A 25,812-nucleotide genomic window follows, 5' to 3' on the forward strand; every position below is an offset into this window, starting at 1 on the left:
TCACCTTCTCAAAGGAAATGTAAAAGATTTTTCTGGACAACATTTTACATATATATGTGGAAAAAACTAAAACTAGGATTCAGGATATCTGGATTATAATCTTATCTCTGTCACTAATTTTCTTTCTGATCTCATGCCGTGAACCTATTTCTTAGTGAATTAAATTAGTTTCGTAAGGTGGCTTTGACTATCAAATAGGATGATGGATGTGAAAGTGCTTTGAAAATATTAAATGTACTAGTGAAAGATGAAGTATTCTTATTCTTATTAATTAAAACTTTGGTCTCTGACTTTAATTGTCCACCTACTAAGTTATGACATTCACTCTGTGTTTCTCAGTTTTATTCCTTTGAAGCTGTGAGATAAATTATTTTAGATAAGCTTTGTCATAAAATGTTAGAGCTGGAAGGAGGGACTTTTGAGATTCTATAGCTCAAATCCCTCATTTTTCGGATGAGGAAATTGAGTCCAAAGAAGGGCAGATTATCTAGATAGCAGATGGGGTAAAACGTCAGGCACCCAAGACACTGATGCATGTAGTACTGATTTCATCACATCAAAGAAGAGTGCTCTCCAGACATTATGTCTTCCTTTTCAGAAATTATTCAGTGAACAGTTGTCCACCATGCTTATTGCCCAGACCTCCAAGTAAGATATATGATATTTATTCACACCACTCCTTATTCCCAGAGCTTTTACAGACTAGTGCTCATGGAGCCCAGTTTTTAGGAGGCCAACAAATTGGTATTTATTGACTTCCTTTTCTGTTCTGGGCACTAGTCAAGGCACTGAAGATTTAGCATTTAACAAGACAGTAAACCACTTCCAGAGATTATATTCCACTGAAATACTAGGCATAAAAACGATACATGTGTTAAAAGTAACCTGTTCTCTCAAGCTTGTAGGAGACACAGCTAATACTCTTTTTGGCAGTGTATTCCTTTAGTTGGAAGACTCCGTTGAAGCACTGCTTCTCCATATTGGATTAATACTCAAGTTTCAATCTTCCTAGAGGTAGTTTCCAAGTCCTTAAGACTGTTAAGAATATGTCTATGCCCATTTATGATAAAAACCCTCCAGAAAGTAGGCAGAGAGAGAACTTACCTCAACATAATAAAGGCCATATATGACAAACCCACAGCCAACGTTGTCCTCAATGGTGAAAGACTGAAACCATTTCCTCTAAGATCAGGAACAAGACAAGGTTGTCCACTCTCACCACTATTATTTGGCATAGTTTTGGAAGTTTTAGTCACAGCAATCAGAGAAGAAAAAGAAATAAAAAGAATCCAAATTGGAAAAGAAGAAGTAAAGCTGTCACTGTTTGCAGATGACATGATACTATACATAGAGAATTCTAAAAACGCTACCAGAAAACTACTAGAGCTAATCAATGAATTTGGTAAAGTAGCAGGATACAAAATTAATGCACAGAAATCTCTTGCATTCCTATACACTAATGATGAAAAATCTGAAAGAGAAATTAAGGAAACACTCCCGTTTACCATTGCAACAAAAAGAATAAAATACCTAGGAATAAACCTACCTAAGTAGACAAAAGACCTGTATGCAGAAAACTATAAGACACTGATGAAAGAAATTAAAGATGATACAAACAGATGAAGAGATATACCATGTTCTTGGATGGGAAGAATCAACATTGTGAAAATGACTATACTACCCAAAGCAATCTACAGATTCAATGAAATCCCTATCAAACTACCAATGGCATTTTTCACAGAACTAGAACAAAAAATTTCACAATTTGTATGGAAACACAAAAGACCTCGAATAGACAAAGCAATCTTGAGAAAGGAAAACGAAGCTGGAGGAATCAGGCAGGCTCCCTGACTTCAGACTATACTACAAAGCTACAGTAATCAAGACAGTATGATACTGACACAAAAACAGAAATATAGATCAATGGAACAGGACAGAAAGTCCAGAGATAAACCCACGCACATATGGTCACCTTATTTTTGATAAAGGAGGCAAGAATATACAATGGAGAAGAGACAACCTCTTCAATAAGTGGTGCTGGGAAAACTGGACAGGTACATGTAAAAGAATGAAATTAGAACACTCCCTAACACCATACACAAAAATAAACTCAAAATGGATTAAAGACCTAAATGTAAGGCCAGACACTATCAAACTCTTAGAGGAAAACATAGGCAGAAAACTCTATGACATAAATCACAGCAAGATCCTTTTTGACCCACCTCCTAGAGAAATGGAAATAAAAACAAAAATAAACAAATGGGACCTAATGAAACTTAAAAGCTTTTGCACAGCAAAGGAAACCATAAACAAGACCAAACGACAACCCTCAGAATGGGAGAAAATATTTGCAAATGAAGCAACTGACAAAGGATTAATCTCCAAAATATACAAAGAGCTCATGGAGCTCAATATCAAAAACACAAACAGCCCAATTAAAACATGGGCAGAAGACCTAAATAGACATTTCACGAAGGAAGACATACAGATGGCCAAGAGGCACATGAAAAGATGCTCAACATCACTAATTACTAGAGAAATACAAATCAAAACTACAATGAGGTATCACCTCTTGCCAGTCAGAATGGCCATTAAGAAAAAAGCTAGAAATAATAAATGCTGGAAAGGGTGTGGAGAAAAGGGAACCCTCCTACACTGTTGGTGGGAATGTAAATTGATACAACCACTATGGAGAACAGTATGGAGGTTCCTTAAAAAACTAAAAATAGAACTACCATATTACCCAGCAATCCCACTACTGGGCATGTACCCCGAGAAAACCGTAATTCAAAAAGAGACATGTACCACAATGCTCATTGCAGCACTATTTACAATAGCCAGGACATGGAACCAACCTAAATGTCCATCGACAGGTGAATGGATAAAGAAGATGTGGCACATATGTACAATGGAATGTTACTCAGCCATAAAAAAGCAGCGAAATTGAGTTATCTGTTGTAGTAAGGTGGATGGACCTAGAGTCTGTCATACAGAGTGAAGTAAGTCAGAAAGAGAAAAACAAATACCATATGCTAACACATACATATGGAATCTAAAAAAAAAAAAAGTACTGATGAACCTAGTGGCAGGACAGGAATAAAGAACGTAGACATAGAGAATGGACTTGAGGACATGGGGGTGGGAGGGAAGCTGGGGCAAAGTGAGAGTAGCATGGACTTATATACACTACCAAATGTAAAGTAGATAGCTAGTGGGAAGCAGCAGCATAGCACAGGGAGATCAGCTCGGTGCTTTTCGATGACCTAGAGGGGTGGGATAGTGAGGGTGGGAGGGAGGCTCAAGAGGGAGGGGATATGGGGATATACGTATGCATATAGCTGATTTACTTTGTTATACAGCAGAAACTAACACAACACTGTAAAGCAATTATACTCCAATAAAGATGTTAAAAAAAAAAAGAATATGTCTGTGGAAGCCCACATGCAATATGAGAACCACCTTTATGTTTCACATCTACCTTGTATTGAATGAAACACATATTTTGCTTATACCCTTGGCGGCATTCATCTCCTAAACATGCAGCAGCACTTGGTAGAGCAGAAGGGGAAAAGAGCCAGCTTTTAACATCTGCGTCTGGCCATTTTATTTTCCCTCCACATTTTGGAGCAGACAGAATTCATTCAGCTATTTTATCCTCTGGATTCTTCTCCTTTGCGCCAGCTGACCATTAGCTGCTATATATATTCTTCTGGTTGGAATAGTGAAAGCAGGGTGTGTAAAGCTCTGAGAAATGGAGCTGGGAGCCAGGAGCCAATGGGCCATAGACAGAGCTGAGATGAACAACCAAAGGCTAGGGTGTAGACAACATTCTGGTGATCAACGAATTGATGGGTGAAATATAGCCTGGTGAGAATGATACCAAGTAAAGGGTCAGAAGTTAGAAGAGTGGATCAGTGGACAGGTGGTGAGCCTCGTTATGACAGTATAAACTTTAATCAACTTTACTGAGATATAATTTACAAACAGTAATATAAATCCATTTTATGTGAGTTTGATGTGTTTTGAAATATGGATCTACTTGTGTATCCACCACGACACCAATATAATAGTTTTCAGTATGGACTCCTGTTTTCCCACCACATAATCTTCTCAGCTATGTCCTCCTGCAGGTCCTAGGATAGCCAAGCTCTGGGATTGTCTTTGCTCCAACAGAAAGTATCAAGGAAGTACCAGGTCAACAAGACCTTGAGATAAACTCTTGTCCCTGAAGCTAGTTGCCACAGATGTTGCTAACAGGATTGGGAAAGGGCTTGGAGAACATCCATGAAGCAAGTATCATAGATGTTCTGCTGCTTGGTCACATGGGGAGTGTGGAGGGAACAGTCAGGTCATGGATCCAGATGCTTATCTGTCCAAATACAAAAACTTTTAACAACTAATTGGATTGTTTTCCTGTTGTCCCTCACAATCCTGGAAGAGTGGACAGGAAATGAGAATGGAAGTGAGGGTCGGGGCTAGAAGGTGTTGATTGAAATAATGAGAGACAATGTCTGTAATTCTCAAGATCCACCCCAAACCTTGGCACATAGTACATGTTCAGTATCCTGAGTCCTGATAATAAGACAATGCTGTGAAGCTTTGTCTTCCTTGGTATTGCCTTGTAATTCACACTCACACAGGAGAGTAGCTAACCTGTCTTTGCAAGTCCATGCATTATATAAAAACCAATTTCTTGTGACTGCCTCTGCTTCTTCATAGGCAAGTTCTGACACACTTAACCAAAGAACCTTTATAAGTTTTCCAATATGAGAGCCAAACAGCTAATGTTTCTGCATTACCCACAAAGAATCAAAGGGAAAACATCATCCACCCAAAGTTTGGAAAATATGAGTTGCCAGTGTCTTAGCGCACATGGAAAGAAAACCAAGCTAGAATAAATATTAGTCAATGTAAGATCCTTCTTTTCTTTCTGCTTTAATTTTTCTGTCACAGTTTTTCAATTAAAAATGCCTATTTTATCTAAAAAAAAAAAAAAAAAAAAGGTTCTGAAGAACCTAGGGGCAGGACAGGAATAAAGACGCAGATGTAGAGAATGGACTTGAGGACACGGGGAGGGGGAAGGGTAAGCTGGGATGAAGTGAGAGAGTGGCGTGGACAAACATACGTTACCAAATGTAAAATAGGTAGCTAGTGGGAAGCAGCCGCATAGCTCAGGGAGATCAGCTAGGTGCTTTGTGACCACCTAGAGGGGTGGGATAGGGAGGGTGGGAGGGAGATGCAAGAGGGAGGAGATATGGTGATATATGTATATGTATAGCTGATTCACTTTGTTATACAGCAGAAACTAACCCACCATTGTAAAGCAATTATACTCCAATAAAGATGTTAAAAAAAAATGCCTATTCCAAAATAAATAAATTAATTAATTAAAATGCCTATTTTTTTAAATCCCTGTATTAAAAAAGTTACAACTTGTAGTGGAAATTATTATCTGGAAGAAAAATACCTTTTAAATGGCGTGTTCACTGGCATCTTTAATGTTCTGGTAGTGTTTTCCTCCTGATAGAAACCACAGTTGTTTTGGAGAGGATGACTATATTGCACAGTTTATAAAAGTAAGCACTTCTGTCATAAGACTTATTTTGGGATTCTCTCACCTACCTTCAGTCATCTGACTGCCTGAATTACTATATATATATAAAAAAAGTTTTCCTTGTAGCATTGAAACAGAGTTGGATGGAGTTGCACAGAAATTCTGGAACATCACAGTCTAGCAGGAGCTATCGTTTAGCAGGGTTTTGGCAGAACTTCAGCAGACTGTATATAGAACTTGAAGATTTTCTCCTCTAGAGATGTGTGAGCAAATCTGAATTTTGGCCCCAAATAAGGAATAATTATATAATATTAATTCATATCACAACTATAAATGCTCAAAATCTAGTAAGCGAATTCTTAAAACTCCTACTTTAGAATGCTTAGATTCATAGTGTACTTTTCACCCTTCATTTTCATAAAAATCAGATGCAGCTAAGCTGGTTTGAACCAGATTTTGAAATTGTTAGTTATTTACAACGAAGAGGTTTCATATCCTTGAAGCTGAAAAATAGAATGTATGATATGCAAAATCAGAGTAGTTGCTGTAGAGATAGTAAGGACAAAGGAAAGAAAAAATAATTTTTTAACTGGTTAGAATAGTGAGTATAGGTAGAAAGCAATTTTCTCTATTTGTAATTCATTTAAGGTTGATAGCTTTCACAAACAGAAATTGCCATGGTAGGGTTTTCCCAAAGCAAACTATAATATAAAAGTTTGTCTTTCTAGCTGTTGAATGTCTCTGCTAACATAGAGAAACCCAATTTTATTTGTAATCAAATGTAAAAGATCTTTTTCATAGATATTAACGTTACATTAGTTTTACTTTAAAATTCTTGTGATTTTGCATTCTGCTTCGTTGTACATCTGTTTATTGTAAATATTGAAATTATTAGATCTATACAAATGGATAAAAAATAACCTACAAACAATTTTGTCACATGAAGTAAATTCAACGGATGGACAAAGTCTATACTAGTCTATCATTTGTACAAAAAGGAAAGGACACAAGACAGAATTTTTGGTATATGAATTGAATATTTCTGGGTAGAAAAAAATAATTGGTAACAGCAGTTCCCTCTACAGAGAAAGAAGAGGGAAGAGAAGTCAGGAGAACTTTTTTGTATTTGCTCATTTGCTGTATTTGATTTTTTTTCTAGCCAAATGCATAACATATCCACAAACACACACATAGTTATATTACTCAACTTTTCCTCATTCTAAAATTGACGCTATGTTTTTGTCCTCCCCACCCCTGACTTCCACAGCTTTGAGCATTCTTTGCCACACGGGTATCACAGTTTGAATAGCATAAAGGAGTGGCATGGTTCCACTGATTCCTAACTTTGTGACTTTGTATTTTTAGCTCTTTGACCATAAGCTTACTGAGCCATAATAGGACCACCACAATTTCTATCTCATAGGGCTGTCCTAGTGCTTAAATGAAAGAGCACACCTAAAAATCCTTAGCACAGTGCTTAGAATATGGCTGCTGTTCAAGAGATGGTTGTTCTTGTGTACTGGTTAGCATCCTACATTCTGGGGCTGCCAAGATGAAAGTTTCTGTCCATCAAAACCTCTCTATACTCTATAATGGCACACAAACCTGCATATTAAGCAAAAAGTATATGTCTGGCCCATAATAGAATGGCTACAATATATATTGAATCAATGAATGAAACAATGATATATTTTAACTATGCTAACATATTGGTGTGGTCTGGGATGGGGGCTAGGAAGTGGGCAAGACAGATTCTTAATAAACATCTTTCTTCGGTTTATTAAGGTACCAACTTATATACAGATGAAAAAAAGTTGAAATCCTTTAAGTAGTTATTTGGATCAGGAGGTAGTAGTACCATTAATTTTCAAAGACGAGACTGTTCTTTTTTCTCTTATGTCTTTCCTTTCTAGAAATGAAAAACCTTATGAAGCTGTGGCTTTTCAGAATCTTTCAACTAACTTTGATGTTGGAAAAATATCCAAATATCACTTTCCTTTCTATTCAAAGGGATGCTTCATCAAGGTTCATTGCTACAAATTAAAGCCTTTTGCTTTGTTCAGGAATATATGAAAACTTGACTTTGGAAGAGTATTCCCTTTTTCTCTTATAATTAATAGACTATTTCTTATAGTAGTTTTAGGTTTACAGAAAAATTAAACAGAAAGTTCCCATATACTCCCTCTTCCTCCACCTACAAACCCACTTTCCTCTATTATTGACATCTTGTATTGGTGTGGTACATTTGTTATAATTGATGAACCAATATTGACACATTATTAACTAAAGTCCACAGTTTACATTAGGGTTCACACTTTGCGCTGTAGATTTCTATGGGTTTTGCCTAATGCATAATGTCATGTAACCACCATTAGAGTATCATACAAAATAGTTTCACTGCCCTAAAAATCCTCTGTGCTGCACCTATGCATCCCTCCTCTCCTCCCCCTAATCCCTGGAAGCCACTGATATTTTTTCTGTCTCCATAGTTTTGCCTTTTCTAGAATGTCATATATCAATAGCTAGAATCATACAGAATGAAGCTGTTCCAGATTGGCTTCTTTCACTTAGCAATATGCATTTAAGGTCTTCCTTAAACATGCATTTAATGTCTTTCGGTGGCTTGATAGCTCATTTCTTTTTAGCACTGAATAATATTCCATTGTCTGGATGTGGCCTAGTTTATTTATCCATTCACTTATTGGCAAGTTTTAGTTGCTTCCAATTCTTGGCAATTTTGAATAAAGTTGCTATAAATATTCATGTGCAGGTTTTAGTGTGAACATAAGTTTTCAACTCATTTGGGTAAATATCTAGGAGCATGATTGCTGGATTGTATGGTAAGACTATGTGTGCTTTGTAATAAACAAGCAAACTGTATTCCAGCATGGCTCTACCATTGTGCATTCCTACCTGCAATGAATGAGCGTTCCTAGTGCTCCATGCACTCAACAGCATTTGGTGTTGTCAGTATTCCGGATCTTAGACATTTTAAGTGTGTAGTGGTATGTCATTGCTATTTAATGTGAAATTCCCTAATGATATATGATGTTGAGCATCTTTTTATAGGCTTGTTTGCCATTTGTATATATTCTTCAGTGAAGTATCTGTTCAGAACTTTTATGCAGTTTTTAATTGAGTTATCTATTTTCTTATTGTTGATTTTTAAGAGCTCTTTGTATATTTTGGATAGAAGTCCTCTATGAGATAGGTGTTCTGCAAATATTTTCTCCTGGTATGTGGCTTCACTTTTCATTCTCCTAGCAGTGTCTTTTGCAGAGTAGAAGTTTTTAACTTAATGGAGTCCAATTTAGTTATTTTTCTTTCATGGATCACACTTTTTGTACTGAAGCAAAGGTCACCTAGATTTTCTCCTATGTTATCATCAAGAAATTTTATAGTTTTCATATTACATCCAGGTCTAGGATCCATCTATTTTTTTAAAATATTTATTTATTTATTTGGCTGCGGCAGGTCTTAGTTGCAGCACGTGGGATCTTCATGGTGGCACGCGGGCTCTTTTTTTGAGGCGTGCCAGCTTCTCTCTAGTTGTGGCGTGAGGGTTTTTCTCTCTCTAGTTGTGGCACATGGGCTCCAGAGCATGTGGGCTCTGTAGTTTGCGGCAGTTGGGCTTTCTCATTGAGGCGCGTGAGCTCAGTAGTTGTGGCGCGTGGGCGTAGTTGCCCTGCAGCATGTGGGATCTTAGTTTCCCGACCAGGGATCAAACCTGCATCCCCTGCATTGTAAGGCGGATTCTTTACCACTGGACCACCAGGGAAGTCTCTCTAGGATCCATCTTGAGTTAATTTTTATGAAAGGTGTAATAAGGTTGGAGTCTAGATTCATTTTTTTGAATGTGGATGTCCAGTTATTCCAGCACCATTTGTTGAAATGGCTATTCTTTCTCCATTGGATTGCCTTTGCTCCTTTGTGAAAGATCATTTGGTTATTTTTGTGTGGGTTTATTTCTGAGGTCTCTATTCTATTTCATTGTTCTATTTGTCTTCTCTTTTGACAATACCACTCTGTCTGGATTACTGTAGCTCTATAGTAAATCTTGAATTTTGGTAGTGTCAGTCCTCCTACTTTGTTCTTCTTCAATATTGTGTTTGCTGTTCTGATCTTTTGCCTTCCCGTATAAACTTTACAATCAGTCCGTTGATGTTGCAAAGTAACTTGCTGGGGATTTGGATTGCATTGGGTCTATAGATCAATTGCAGGAAGAACTGACATCTTAACAGTTTTGAGTTTTCCTATCCATGAACGTGAAATCTCTATTTATTTAGACCTTTGATCTCTTTCGTTAGAGTTTTATAGTTTTCCTCACATAGGTCTTGTACATAGTAAGTTAGATTTGTACCTAAGTATTTCTTTTTTTTTCTTTTTCTTTCTTTCTTTCTTTTTTTTTTTTTTTGGAGCTAATGTAAACAGTCTTGTGTCCCCACAGCCTCCCTGCCCCATTTTATTGAGATATAATTGACTTATAATATTATGTAAGTTTAAGGTGTACAATGTAATGATTTGATACATGTATATACTGCAAAATTCTTACAGCAGTAAGGTTGGTTAACACATCCTTTACGTCCCATAATTACCATTTTGTTGTTGTTGTTATTCTTATGGTGAGAACATTAAAGCTCTACTCTCATAGCAACATTCAAGTATACAATACAGTATTATTAACTATAGTTCATAGTGTTGTGTGTTTTTAATTCAAATTCCAATTGCTCATTTCTTTATTTAGGAAAGCAATTGACTTTTGTATATTAACCTTATATCCCACAATCTTGCTATCATTACTTATTCATTCTAGGACTTTTTCTGTTTGTGTTGTTGTTGATTCTGTGGAATTCTATTTATTGCCTTTGTTCTTTGTTTCTTTTTTGTCTTCCACTCTCTTTCTGCCTTCTTTGGTTTTAAAAAGAGGCTTTCCATATGATTCATTCTATATGATTACATTTTCTCTCCTCTCTTGGCATATCAATTATACTTTAAAAAATTTTACTTGTTGCTCTAGAGTTTGCAATATACTTTTATGACTAATCCAAGTCCACTTTCAAATAACATTATACTGCTTCACCAGTAGTGCAAATGTCTTTTAATAGGGTTTTCCCAATTCTTCCCCCCATTCCTTTTAATAGTGCTGTCATTCATTTCACTTATCTATAAAGTATAATCATCAACTATACTTTTACTATTATCTTTCTGAACAAACTATTATTTGCTGGATCAACCAAAAATAAGAAAACTTTTAAAAAATTTATTTTACCCTCATTTATTCGTTCCATAACACTCTTCTGGTTTTTATGCAAATTTGAGTTTCTAACCTATATTACTTTCCTTCTCTCTGAAAAACTTCTTTTAACATTTCTCGTAAGGCAGATCTACTGGCAACAAATTTTCTCAATTTTATTTCTCTTTCATTTTTGAAGGATAATTTCACTGGGTACAGAATTCTAGGTTGGTGGTTTTTTTCTTTCAACAGTTTAAATATTTCACCCATCTTTTCTTGCTTACATGGTCTCTGAAGAGAAATCCAATGTAATTCTTATCCTTCCTCCTCTACAGGTAAGGTATTTCCACTACAGCCCTCTGCCCCATGACTTCTTTCAAGAGTTTCTCTTTGATTTTCTGCAGTTTGAACAGACTTTTTGATATTTTTCCTACTTGGTATTCTCTAAGCTTCCTGGATCTGTGGTTTAGTGTCTGTCATTAATTTTGGGTAACTTTCAGCCATTATTTCTTCAAATATTTCTTTGCTCCTCTCTCTCTCTTCCCTCTCCAGTATTCCTATTACAGTTAGATTACATCTTTTGTAATTGTCCCACAGATCTTATTCTGTTCCATCTTTTTCATTAATTTGTTTTCTTTGCATTTCAGTTTTAGAAATTTGTATTGACATATCTTCAAGCTCATTCATTCTTTCCTCAGCTATGTCCAGTCTATTGATGAGCCCATCAAAAGCATTCTTTATTTCTGTTACATTGTTTTCAGTTTCTAGTATTTTCTTTTGATTCTTCCTTAGAGTTTCCATAGCTCTGTTTACTTTACTCATCTGTTCTTTCATGTTGTTCTTTTTCCATTAGCACCCATAGCATATTAATCACAGTTATTTTAAATTCCTGGTCTGATAATTACAAAATCTCTGCTATATCTGAGTCTGGTTCTAATGTTTGGTTTATCTCTTCAGATTATGTTTTTTGTCTCTTAGCATGTCTTATAATTTTGTTGTTGAAAACCAGACATGGTATATTAGGTAAAAGGAACTTAGGTAGATAGGCTTTTATGATGAAGCTTTATGTTTGTCTGGCAAGGAGATAGGCTATGCTACTTTTTGCTGTAGTTGTGGTGTCTGAAGCTAAAATTTTCTCTAGTGTCCTTGTTTTTGTTTCTCTTGTTGTTTTCGGATATCCATAGTGATTCTTTAAATAGGGTCTGAGGTTTGCAGTTCTTTTAGCTCTAATCCCCTGTTATTACCCAGGAGCCCTACTGATGTGGTGGTATGGTATGGTAAGGTGTGGGCAGAGGGAAAGCATTCTATAATCCTATGATTAGGGCTCAGCCTTTTTGTGAGCCTGAGTTGAGTATTTCCCTTCTCTCATGTTGAAGGCTAGAAGGGGCTGGAGTTTAGTGTTCCCCTTCCCTAAGGTAGGTTAGGCTCTGGTAAAATAGCTTCCCTTGAGGACAGATCTTATTAAGAACAGAGTGCTCTGAAAGTATTTCAAAAAGGTAATTTCTTCTCTAGCTGTGCAAAAAGCAAGAGATTTTCCTCAGATCTTCACAGTGATTATCTGTTAGGCTCCTGGAGTTGAAACTCAAGAAAGCTGTGGGGCCCCTCTAAGGCTGAAACCCCTTTGTAGTTTTTAACTCTCAAGCTGGTCCACACAGAGCCCCCAGCAGTTCCTCACTTGCAGTTTAAAGTGTTCCTACTGATATTGGCTCCAACTGTGATGTTGACTTCAGCTTCTGGCTTCCGCTCCTGGTAAACTGTGATCCTCTGGTAAGCTATGATTCTCTCTATCTGTCTATCTGTCTCTCCAGGTTTCAGGGCAGCAGTTTGCCCTGTGACCTCATTTCCCTGGTGGATCTAAGAAGAGTTGTTGGTTTTCAGTTTGTTAAGCTGTTTTTTCTTATTGCAAGGATGGATGCTTCCAAGCTCTTTAAATGTTGGACCAGAAACTGAAAATCCTTTGGCATTCCTTTGTAAATTTACGCTTAAAATGTCTATCATAACTGAAAAGTGCTAGTGTCAAAATTTCCGTCTGTTCTTATTCTCCAGAAATTCAGACAAATATACATATTTATTTTCTGTTTTGATCCTTGAAAGAAAAAAAAAAGACTTTTAATGTCTATTATCTGCTAAGCACTTCCTTCCAAATGATATGCTTTTTCGTTGTTCTTAGAATAGATCAAGGTGGAGGAGAGGAGGAACACTAAGGATAATAATGAGTCAAGAATCACTTATTGACCACTAGGTCTTCTTATATAGTTTGATACATTCTAAATTATCTGAATCTGATGTGTTTCACTCTTTAAAAGGCTCAACGCTCTATGTTATTTAGTACTAATCTAGATTTCAAGTTTTACCCTGCCTCTTCCTGAGTCACTGCCTAACTAACTTACTACTATAAATATGGGTTAAGGGTCAATTGAGTCATTCGCAAGTAATCTTTCAGTCTACTTAGAAAGTTCTGCAAAGTGGCTTGGAATGAAATTTGGACACTTACAAAGATTAGAAAGTAATTAAGTAAGATTGTTCGTTAAGGTTTATTCACATTATAATAACTTAAATGCATTTATTAATGGGTGTTTATAAAGAGGATAATTTAAAATTTTACCCCATAGAAAGTTTTGCTTTTTAGAATTCTGTTATTTAACAGGATTGATTGAATTAGGGAACACTATTTAGCTACTTTGTAATTATATGAAAACAAGTTGAATATTACCGCTTTCCATGTTCATATGTGTGAGTATACACATATATATGTATACATACACACATAAAATACCATATTTTATACATTTTTCTGAAAGGAAAATTGAACTTTGAAGCAAATGTAATGACTATTCAAAAATATCTTTTGCTGATTGGATTATCATTCTGCTTTAAACTTTTAAAAATGACTTAGATTTGGTATTACAAAAGGCTCACTTTTTGTTGTTGTTGTAATAAACACTATACCCGTTGGCTATAATCACTGGCCAGAGAGAATTTCTCACCAGCATAATGAGAGAGGAAATGATTGAAGATCTCTGCAATCATGCTCATATACAAGGGTGGGAACACTATGGGCACTTCCACAGTTGAAAACAGAGAATATATGTGAATTTACATTAACATAATTGGCATTCTTAGGAAGTTAAAACTGGCTGAACTGCGGTAGAAGCCCAAGTAATTATCACGAGCAGAGGCACAAGTTTGGGGGTAATAATAAAGATAAGAATAATGAAAACAAGACCACCAACAATACTAATGGCTAACATTTATTGATAGTTTACTATGTGCCAGGTATTGTTCTAAGTACTTTACATGTATTATCTCATTTAATCATGCCCGGATTCTATGGCATAGACATAAATTAGTAAACTGAGGCACAGAGAGGTTAAATGACTTGTTAGAAAGTGTCAGAGCCTGTACTCAAGCTCACTCTTGACTCTGGCATCAGTGTTCTTAACACTGAGTTTTCAGAATTTTAAATTAAAAGGTTTGTAATTTACAGAATTATTCTTTCCACAATTAAAAAAAGAAAAACATGAATAATTATTTTTGGTCCTTTCCTCTTTTCAGGCATTTCCCATGTTACTTTTCAAGAAGACGTATCATTCAGTGTTGTAGATCTGGAAAAAAAAAAAGTAGCATTAAGATCAATCTTTAACCATATCTCTGGATCTGCTGACCAGTTAAGAAGAGGTGTTATGTGAATTGATTTTTGTCTTATCAGAGTTTAATGCTTATGCTACGTGGACCATTGTTTTTACATGACAATATAATTGAAATCTACTACAGACAGCCACATTAATTTATAACCCAAAGCTAGATTGTAACAATATAACTACTAAGGCAAAGGTGAGAAGTAAAATAATCTAGTGCCAACTGGAGATATGTGTGCAGTGCTTCTTTGTTTGGCTCAAAACACGTTTCTTTTTCATTTAAAAGACTGACAGGCTTGAAATGTATGCTTCAAAAGCCAAAAAGTGATTAAGTCTTATCCAGGAGCTTGCAAAGTCATGCTAGCAAACAGGCAATAGTGGCTGCCACCATATCGAGTTGAGGTCCCCTGCTCAGGTCTCGGTGTGGGTTTTGGAGTCTCCTTCCTCTTTCCTGTCTACACAGTGAACTCAATTCAAGGTGGTAAGTCTCGAACTAAGGGTCGTCTTCCCCTTTTTCTAAATCCATCTAAGATTATTTTCCACTCTTTGAAAAGTAACAAGAAAATAAATGTCAACCTAAAACCATTTTTCCTACTTTTTTTCTGAAATTCGGGTTTATGCTCTTTTATTAAAGTCATTTATATCTATTTGTAATGCTTAAAATCATTTCAGATTTTAAGAGTTCCTGCTACCTTAACTACTTCCCTTGAGAGGTTTACAGCAAGAGGAGTTTATTTTATATTTTTATTCGTATTTACTCAGCAATCAAACTTCATCACTGAGAAACTTAGGGGACAAAGAGAGTAGCCTAGTGTTCTATGGCAAAGGCTGCGGTCGGTGACATGGCCCATGGCTGGGTAACCTGGGAAGAAAGACCCCACCGTAACACAGCTGAGCAAAGGGACCAAGGGTTTGCTGCCACGAAGCGAAAAGTCTGCTTTTTCAAACTGAGACTTGGCAGAGCGCGCGGCAACCCTGCACAGCACAGCTGCCGGAGAAAAAGACAGCGGGAGACTTGCTGCCCCGAGAGCAGGAAGTGTGATGCAGGCTTGGGACCCAAAAACCGAAATCCCTTCTCAGCAGCGCCTCCCAAAGCCAGCCAGTGCTTCCCCTAGGAGAAGGCGCAGAGTCCCCATACCCAGGCTGGCCGCACCCCATCTCCTTTCTCTTTCCTCCGCAGCGGCACACAGACGAGCACGTGAGCTCGGCAGCGCGTCCCAGCTGTGCCTCAGCTGACCGCCTCCTGATTGGCTGAGACAGACGTGGGCTGGGGTGGGGACTGGCCGCCTGCGTCGCTCGCCATTGGCTTTCAGGGAACCCGCCTACCCCTCAGGTGAGGCGGGCTTGCGTGTGCGCGCCCTGTGCTCCGCGGGCGGGCGCGCCCCCGACACTCCCCCCTAACCCCCGCGCGATCGCGCGCCCCTCCCGCGCGCCTCCGCCTTTGCCCGCCCCCTGCCGTTGCCTCAGCTCCTCAGTGCACAGAGCCGCCTCGTCTGAGGGGACGCGAGGATCGCCCTCGCTGCCGCTTTCGCCAGTGCGTTGGGCCGGGCCCTGACAAGCTGCCCCAGGGGAGGCTCTTCGGAGCCGGACCTGGACCCCTGCGATAGCCGTCTGCTCTCCCGCCTCTGGTCTCACGAGGGGTTTCCCGCCTCGCACCCCCCACCTCTGGACTTGCCTTTCCTCCCCTCCCCGCGTGTGGAGGGAGCCAGCGCTTAGGCCGGAGCGAGCCTGGGGGCCGCGGGCAGTGAAGGCATCGCGGGGACCGATTCGCCATGGAGGGCGCCGGCGGCGCGAACGACAAGAAAAAGTAAGCCCACTCCCCCAGCCGGCCGCGTTCTCCGCCGGCCCTCCCGCCTGCCCGCCCGCCGCCGGGGGCTCGCGGGCCGGCCTCCGCGTTCCGGGGGGCCGCCTTTTTGTTTCTGCCTCTCTCCCCTCCCCTCTCTCTCCCCCAGCCTCGCCGGCCGGGCTCCCCCACTGTCCACGTCGCCATCTTGTCGTGGGGGGTGGGAGACGCGTCGAAAGTGCTCTCAGGGGCCGGGGGCCGGGGGCTGGGCCCTGCTCGCCCCCCGCTCCCAGCCGCCCGGGCCTCGCACCGCCCTCCTTACCCGCCTCAAACCCCCAGCCTGCCCCGTGCCCCACTCCGGGTGGACTTCCCCGAGCCTGAAAACCCCGGGAAGAGAAATGAGCCGCAGCTTGGTCGCCGCCGCTTGCACCCGAGCTTCCGCTCCTTCCCGCCCCCATCCTCTCAGGTTCCATTGAAAACTCGGCCCCGGGGCGGCCCCTGCACGCAGGTCCTGGCTTCCCTGTGGGCTCGGGGCCCTGGGTTTCCGACCCAGGGGCTCGCGTGGTTGGATGCGATCTTGCCCCGTGGTTGTCCGGCCAGGCGTGTCTTTGCCTTTGTGCATTAGGGATTTGCCGCGATGGCCTGGGATGCTAACTTTTTAGTTTGCACGTGCAGGTTTGGTTTGGTTTGGTTTGGTTTTAATCGCCTTGAAAAACTTGCCTAGAGCGAGAGTCGGAGTAACGGGAAATTAGGGGAATGGCAACATTTTAATGAGAACATCAGAATTGGATACTTTCTATCACCTGTCAAGAGAGCCCAGACTTTATAAGCGAATTATATGCTTCATTCATTCTTGGAAATATTTTAGTGAAAACGTAGCGGCTGGCTAAATTCAGGCAAACACTTTTAATGAGATTGAAAGAAAAGTATATGATCAGAGCAAATGAAATGCAGCAGTAAAATGTTGCAAAGTTTTTGGACAGACCTGCCTCATTTTCCTGAAATTGAAGTATATTAAAATATACTCGAAGTAAATAATCATCCTGTTAGAACTTAATGCAAGTTTTAAAACACCTTGAATTTTGAGTCTTAAGTGGTACATTATAGGATTAAGAATTGTGAGTCCAACCAGTGGAATTAAGTGACCCACCTCCACTCCCACCTTTTGGTCCACTCTGGTATTTTAACCTTTGAGGAAATTATTTTAAGGAATTGAAGATTTATGGTAAGAGTTCTGGTTAGTAGGCTGGCTTTACTGTTAAGTCCTCCCACTCGTCTGGGAGAGATTAACTGCCCTAATCAGTATCAGCAGAAGATAAACTTGTTTATGTTCTTGCTATTTTGTGGATTCCTTTTTGGTCTTTATCTAATGGAATGATAAGTTTGCAGTTTGTATACACCAGAGAAAGCACGTATAAAATTCAAAAAGTGAGTAAACAGGTCTAGATTTCCATTCCAAGGGTTGCCAGGAATTAATTGCAATTAATTTTGCAGAAGTGATTACAAGGTTTTTGATGAAATCATGAGGCTGCTATATTGTAAACCTAAGGCACATCATCTCCATGTATTGCCAATATTCTGTCCTTATATGCTGAATCATATTTAATATTGTGCATGAAGTTATGCACCAGTCACTCCCTTTTTGTATGCAATGTTCTACTTATTTCTCCTTTGCAGTTCATCAGTTGAGAGGCACATAAGCAGCTTTAATATAAATGAATTAATTAGCTACTGTGCTTCACTCCCAAGTCTAAACTAGTTCTTAGATTTTTCTCAGTCACATTTGTTATTTTCAAAATATTCTCATTTGAAAATTTAGCAAACTTGGATCAGATTTAATGTTTCTTAATACAGAGGTTCTTATAACTGAAAAATTAAGTTAAACAATAAATGGTAGCTACTCATCAACTTTTAGATGTTGTTTGTTAAAGATGTCTGTTTTTTTATCCTTTTCTAACTAATAATTTTAAAACTTTTTGAAAAGATAACTGAAAGATTGAGGGGCAGAGATTTTTCTCCTTAGAATTTTTCCATTTTAAGTGAGCCTGTAGAGTGCAGGTGGGGAGACAAATTTGTCTTTTTTAAAGGAGGGTTAGGAAATTCAAAAGCTGAAGGACTGGAAAAAATCAGAACAGAGGTTGGGTATAGTTATAATAGATTTAACATAGGGAATTTCGTGTTGATTCCTTAGTAGTAGGGATTGGACTTAATTAATAGCACATTAATGTTGATTTTTAGATTTCAGTGGAATGTCAAGAGGTTCATTGTTCGCTTTCAGGTTTCAGGCCAGACTCCTTCAGTGTTTTCCAAAACATAGTTATTGGATCATTAAAGTAAAATCTCAGAGAATGGACTTTCCTTAACTTCTTTAACTTTGGTCATTAAAAATCAAGAAGCTCTCATTTACTAGTAAACTTTTTTCTTGTTACAATTTTACTTTGATTTCCTCTTGAAACTCTTGAAGAGGTTGCCTGGTGGTTAAGAGCATAAGATTTGAACCTGACACCTCTGAGTCTAGCCTTTTCACTTGTTAGCCTTGTGAGCTTGGGCAAGTTACTGAATGCTTGTACCTATTTCCTCCTTTTGAAATGATGATAATAATAGCATCCATCTTAGTGGTTATTATGAAGATTAAATGTGATAATGCCTAGTGCTTGGTTTAGGAGTCTTGGTGACATTATATACTTGAAAATAGGTGTTACCTGTTAAAGTTTTAGTTTAAACTTCCACAACACTTAAAAACTCTTTTTTGCAAGTCCTTCCAAATATTTCTTTGTGTTAGTTCCCCTTCTCCCCACTTTCTTTTCTATATCTCCTAAAAATGAAAAGACTATCATTGGATCCACAACTTTAAAGGGGATTCTTTTCAGTTAAAACAGTACATCCCTGGATTATGTTGGCATCTAGCATCAATTATTCTTGAGCATCTGATTTACTGTCTACCTTAGGCCCCCTTTTTCACATTTCCTTACCCCCTTGTTTCCTCCCCAAACAGGCTACTAAAAATTTACTCTGGACTTTAGAGACTAGAGTCATAAACACATATACTAGTCAGTTCATTTTAGCAGGGTATGTGCAAGGCACTGCAGTCTTAGGAATGGCAGTAACTTAAAACATTTTTTTTTTGTCTTGATGCCACAGTTTGGAGTAGACAATTTTATAAATATTAATCTTTGCTAAATATGATGACTTGATAAAATACTTGTGGTAAAACATATGAGCCTACATAGTAGAAAAACTGTCCTTTACTTATGAATTTCTCCAGAGGTAAGATCTTAGGCTTTTATCTCAAGGCAAGGCTTCAAGCCTGTACTGTTTGTCTGATTTTTGTAGCTCGATTTGTATAAAATTTATATTAGTGCACTCTTCCATGTGTACGTGTTTACTGAATTATCATGTTGTTTTAGATTATGTGTGGTAGTTCATTCCTGCGGTCCACTGCAAAGCATTTTGTGCAGTTTAGATAACATCCAATCTTTCTACCTATTGACTTCCGTCGTCTTTGCAGCTCTAATGGTGTTTGGGCTCAAGGTAAAGATTTTGTGGTTACATTCTATTGTTTTATGTTAAGAATGGTGTATAGGAGGCTGAGGGGGATTAGTCTCTTGACTGATTTTTTTCAGAAGAACTCATAATAGTTTATTGTGTTTGGTGGTGAAATAAAAAACTTACCATGCATGGATGTTAAAGATTTGGGTTAGATTACTGTGCTTATTTATAGACATGTCCTCTTAAAATATAATTTTTAAAAATTTACATATTTAAAATACTATATTCTTTTCTTGTCTGAGATTGTTAACATAGGTCTGTTTTTCAAGTAGGAGAAAATAATCTGACTTAAATATGTTGTTGGATTAGGTTTCTATTAAGATACTGATTTTAATTCATAAGAAGAATGCTCTCTTTTTTTCTTGTTTCTTCCTTTCTTTTTTTTTTTTTTAACATTGGGACTAATTATCCAGTTGGTGGATTTTACCCGGCCTTCTGCTATTTGTGATGTATGTATGTATGTATGTATGATGTATGTGTTGTGTATGTTTTCTGCTTAACTAGAGGGTTAGAAAAAGAATTTGAAACTAAGATAAGCCAATTTTCTTGTTGCTCAGTATTTTCGGTGAAAGTATAGTGATAATTTTTAAGTCTACTACAGGCCTTGGAATTTTAAAGATAATTGTATCCATGTCTCTTGGCGCATCAAAAATTAACTATTTTGTATGTGCATTGATTTTTATATTAAAACTTGTATTTTCTGCAGTAAAAAGTAATAAACCCATATCTGTTTGCCAGACATGACCCTTTTAGGAAAATATAATGTATAAAATCTAAATCTATAAAAACAAACTTTAATGATTACCTCATGACTTTTTTTTCCTCCATAGCTTTTGAAGTGATTGTGGGGGGTTTTTAAGTTGTGGTTTTAAAAAACAACATAAAATCTCCCATCTTAACTATTAATAACTGTACAGTTCAGTAGTGTTAAGTATATTCACATTGTTGTGTAACCTATCTCCAGAGCTTTTCACCTTGTAAATTTGAAACTCTGTAACTATTAAACAACTACCTCCAATTTACCGCTCTCCCTATCCTCTGGCAACCATCATTCTACTTTGTTTCTATGAGTTTGACTACTAAATACCTCATGTAAGTAGAATCATACAATTTTTGTCTTTTTGTGACTGGTTTATTTCACTTAGTATAATGTCCTCAAGATTCACCCATGTTGTAGCATATGTGAAAATTTTCTTCCTTTTTAAGGCTGAATAATGTATACTAGATTTTATCTATCCATTCATCTTTCGATGGACACTTAGGTTGTGTTGACAAAAATAATCAATAGACAATCTATAATAGAAATAGGAAAGGGTTTTCTTTGAACCAAACTGAGGACTATAGCCCAGAAGACAGCCTCCCAGATTACTCTGAGAAACTGCTCTGGAGAAGCATGGTTTTAGCATAGTTTTATGTCTTGTCAGAACAAAACACATCAAAAACAAGTCAGAGATACATTCCTTCAAGGTTTCAAAAAAAAGCAGATCAGCAAGTACACAGCGAGTATGGCCTTGGCACCTGGGATGGGAGTCTTATCATCGAAGGAGTACCAGCTTTGGCGTCCCAGAAAGGGAGGCATTTAATCTTTATTTTTAACATGGACATTCTTTACTTCTGGTCAGTGTGCCCTTTTCTGTAATAATTAAAGCAGATGTACAGTGTATATTTGGTAGGCCACAGTCTGTTCTAGTTAGCATAAAATTCAAGTTAACTTATGTATAAGCCAGAATGATTTCCCCACACCTCAACATGTGAACATTTCTTTTGTCAGTTGCTTCCACTTGTTGACTATTGTGAATAGTGATTCTATGAACATGGGTATGCAAATATCTCGTTGAGATCTTGCTTTCAGTTATTTTGGATGTATACCCAGAAATGGATTGCGGAATCATATGGTAACTTAATTTTTTAAGGAACTGCCCATACTGTTTTCCATAGTGGCTGCACCATTTTACATTTCCACCAACGGTGCACACGGGTTCCTATTTCTCCACATCCTTCCCAACACTTGTTATTTTCTGTTCTTATGGTAGTAGGCATCATAATAGATTTGTTGAAGTGGTTTTGTTTTTAAGGGTTTGTTTGTGAATAATTAACCAACTTAAAACTAACAGCAGAGAACAGTTGCCACTGGAAGCTTTATCAGAAGTGAGGTTAAGCAACTCTAAAATGAGAATTAAGTTTTTCTAGTGACTTAGAAAGATTTGATGTGCCAGTACTTCTTCAGAAAAATAACTTACTGTTTAAAATGGTCTCTACCTGTTCTATTGTTGATAAAGTCCCATTTCATTAGTAACTTTGTTTTAAAGAACTTAAAACTATAATTGAAATGACTTATTTTTATAAAAAAACTGTTCCCAAGATGTTATCTTTTAGTTGTTCTGGTGATCTCACCTGTTATTTATGAGGGTCTTCATTTAAAATTTTCACTTGGTTATAATATTAAACATAAAGATTATTTCCAAATATGATTTTCAAAATTTATTGTTTTGTAAATGGGACAAAAATTAGTGATGGAACATAACTTACTGTAGTTCTTGTAGTTCTACCAGTTGTTTTGAAAGTCACAATATATTTAAAGTGTCTACTAGCTAATATTGCAGTTTTCACTCATTAGTGACAGTTCCCTATGCTTCTCCACTTTTCCTAATAGTTTATGAGAATTTCTTTTTCCAACTGAATAATAGTATGGTAAAAATAAACAGAAGGTTTAAAGGCAGAACGTTTAAGTCTTTGAGTTGGAATATATTTCTGTTCTTATATATAGATCTTTTCTCGTGAATTCAGATGCTAAGCAAATTTATTTAAAGTGACCCCTTCCCCTTTTTTCTGTTATAAAATTGAAACATGTTTCAATGAGCAAGATCACAAATAGACTGAATTTGAAACTTGTGATGTAAAAGAGATTACTGGCATACAGTGACCTCTTAAGTATTTGAATGAATAAATGAACAATGAAAGGATAACTGAATGAACAAAGAAAGCAGAGGAAGGTTTTAAGATTTTTAAAAGGATTTTTTGGAAGTCATTATTGCTCTTCTATGTTGCACTTTTGATAGGAATTTTTCTTATGCTGGGGCATCTCTTGTGCTACTTTAGAACTTTCTTGAATCTCAAATTTTAATTTTTCATCACTTAAAAACATTTATAGTATCTATTAAAACCAGGTCAGAAAACACTTTTGTTAATAAATATAGCTAGGTAACATGTAGTGGCCTTGAAAAGATCTCAATACCCTATTTTAAGGTATGTTAAAGGTTAGTGCCTGCCAATTCTATGTATTTAGAACACCGAGTAAAAAGTTTACTAAGAGGCGTGTATGGCTGGGAAAAATCAGCTAGGCAAATGTGGAAAATATCTTTACCCCTGTTTCATCTTTAGCAAACATTTCTTAAATCTACTCTAAACTTCCAGAAAGTTTAGACCAGTTTATATTCTCTAGCAGTATTTGAGAGTGCCCTTTTTTTGTACTTTATCATCATTAAAGTTTGTTTTTAATATGAAACACTGGCAGTTTGTAAGTGTATTAGGATTCTTTTTATTGCAAGTGATGAAACACAGCTCAAACTAGCTTGGGGGTTGTGGGCTGGGAGGCTGTTACTAGCTCACACAATCTAGCTTTGGTTTAAGGGACAGTTAGACCCAGAGTCTTAAGTGATGTCCTTAAAGTGTAATCTCAGGCTTTCTCTTTAATATTACTTGGTTTATATTTTGCTTGATTTGCATGTTGGCCTCATTCTGCCATTGACAAGCTATTAATATGGTATGTATTATGGCCACTAAGCATTCCCATGTCTGCATCCATACAGTTTGTGATGATAAAAAAAAAAGAAACTCCCTCTGTCTTCTAGTATCCACATATCAGTCTCTTGGATGAATGCCAGTTTCCCTGATTGGACTATTCATTTTTAAATGTCAGTGGGGTTCCCTTATTACATGAGTCAAATGTCTTTTTGTAGATTATTTGATTGTCTTGATGTAGATTATTATTTATCTCCTTATACAAGACTCTTGATCAATGCTGGGCTATAGGTTTTTGTTGCAAATCACCAGAATTCATATTCTGCAGAGTTCTCTATCAAGTCTAGTTGGTCTACAACTGTTCTTGCTGTGCCTTTGGGAAAGCTTAAAATCTCTTCTCTGGACTAAGGCTTTCATTTCTTTAAGAAAGATGTAGTAACGAATGACTAATGGCTAAGAGGTTTGGCTCTAGAGGCTGGCTGCTTACTTTTCCACTTAAGCTGTGTAATCTTGCACAAGTTGCTTTACCTCTCTAGGTCTCACTTTGTTTATCCATAAATTAGGGTAAGAGTAATTGCCTTATAGTATTGTTGTGAGGACAAAAGAGATATTAATCCATGTGGAACACTCATAACAGTTCTTGGCACAAAGTAAGGGCTTAATAAACTAGAAACCAATTATATCCATATTATTATTATATTTATTAAGTTGTTTTCAGAAGAGTTTCACTCCCTTGAAGTCTCATGGTATTATTTAGAATCCTTCAAACCTTCTTTAGGACAATCTGACAAAGGCTGATGTCCTTTTGAGCCAAACCATCAGTGAACTTATAATAGTAGTATAATAGTTGGTGCTGCTTTTCCTCTACATTGCTATTTTTCCATGAATGTCTGGCCTTTGAAAATTAAGTGAAGATACTTGTTTTTTTGTGTAGACAGCTTATTCTAAAATAATCATTTTCTACAGTGATAATAGTAAAGGAAGAAGAATATTCTCAAGGATATTTGTTTGGCTGTTACAGGATGGGAAATTAAGAAAGCCTACTTTTCCATGCTCTTTTGATGTCAAAACTTCATTAAATGTCTATTTAGTCTGTTTGCAGAGGAGAGTTGGAAATTGCCTACCTTTGCAGGTAACATAGCTAAAATGTTTAAATGAGTTATGTGTCAAATCAATAGAACCTTCATTGTGAGTGGAGGAAGGGATATTTTCTTGGATAATATGAAGTTGATTTATCTCAATGATTCAAAAATTTTTTTCAACCCTAGACCACTACTCTAGCACCTAACCACCATGGCCTGTAACATATTATTGCATATTCATTTATTCAGCAGATACTTGTGCATCTAATTTGTCAAGCAGAGCAGTGAATTGTTGATGGCTCAGGCCATAGTTGAACATTCAGTTTTTGGTGTTAATTGATTCATCCATTATGTGTTCCATCTTTTATTATTTAGTGCAGTGTGATTTTAAGTTTGAGGTTCTTGCAAAATAACTGACTTTAGGATTGAAGTTTTTTTATTTATTTGTTTTATTATTTATTTTAATATCAACCATCACAGGAGTATCTTCTATAATTGTGTTTACAAATTTGCCAGTCTGCTGTGAGAATTTTCTTAGACACACACAAAAAGCACTCTCACAAAACAGTCTATTCATTTTTGCAGCTTTAAATGTTAGAAAGTTCTTTATCCCAGTATTTCTCAACCCTGACTAATGTTTAGATCTCTTCTGGAGCAAAGTAATCCTTGTGAACCTTTGAGATGTGCCCAGTGACCTCAATCTGTGTGTACCACATTTAAAAATGTAACCCTGTTCCTTTTAGTGATCATTTGGTACCAATTTGATCATAAACAAATGCAACTTCAAACACAGAACGTTTCTAACAATGATAGAGATCTATATAGAGATCTTCTAGATGATCCATGCTTTTTTGCTTTTCTTTTTCTTACATTGCCACCAAAATGAGAATAAGATTTAAAAATTCTTATAGCTTACCTTCAGCACTGCTTTAACTCTATTGAGCAAACCCTGCCATGTTGTAACTCCCACTTATTACTCTCTGGAATTGCATAAATTACGAAATCTGCCTTCTGTGTGACATCCTTTTCAAATATCTGAAGGTAGTTATCATGTCTCTTCCTTCTATTCCTAAGTAAAAACATCCTTAAATTTCTTTAATCTTTTAATTTAAATTTAAAACTTATGTTAAGCATCTGAAATGTGGAAAGGCATCGGCCGTATTAAATACAGAGGCATCATTCCTAGGTGGAATCTGAGAGCTGCCACTTAATAATAGTATTACTTATCCTCT

The 25,812-nt window shown here is 37.2% G+C and overlaps 1 protein-coding gene across 1 annotated transcript in view; it reads left to right on the forward strand.

The window, feature by feature from the left end:
* The first annotated feature begins 15,870 nt into the window (after positions 1-15,870).
* The window catches only part of HIF1A (hypoxia inducible factor 1 subunit alpha), a 41,527-nt gene continuing 31,585 nt past the window's right edge, over positions 15,871-25,812 (forward strand). Inside the window, exon 1 of the mRNA XM_061180883.1 lies at positions 15,871-16,232. Within this exon, the coding sequence (XP_061036866.1) occupies positions 16,198-16,232 (35 nt within the window). The 5' untranslated portion in view covers positions 15,871-16,197. The remainder of the gene's footprint in view (positions 16,233-25,812) is intronic.

Source organism: Eubalaena glacialis, chromosome 2 (genome assembly GCF_028564815.1).
Source record: "Eubalaena glacialis isolate mEubGla1 chromosome 2, mEubGla1.1.hap2.+ XY, whole genome shotgun sequence".
Taxonomy (NCBI): domain Eukaryota; kingdom Metazoa; phylum Chordata; class Mammalia; order Artiodactyla; family Balaenidae; genus Eubalaena; species Eubalaena glacialis.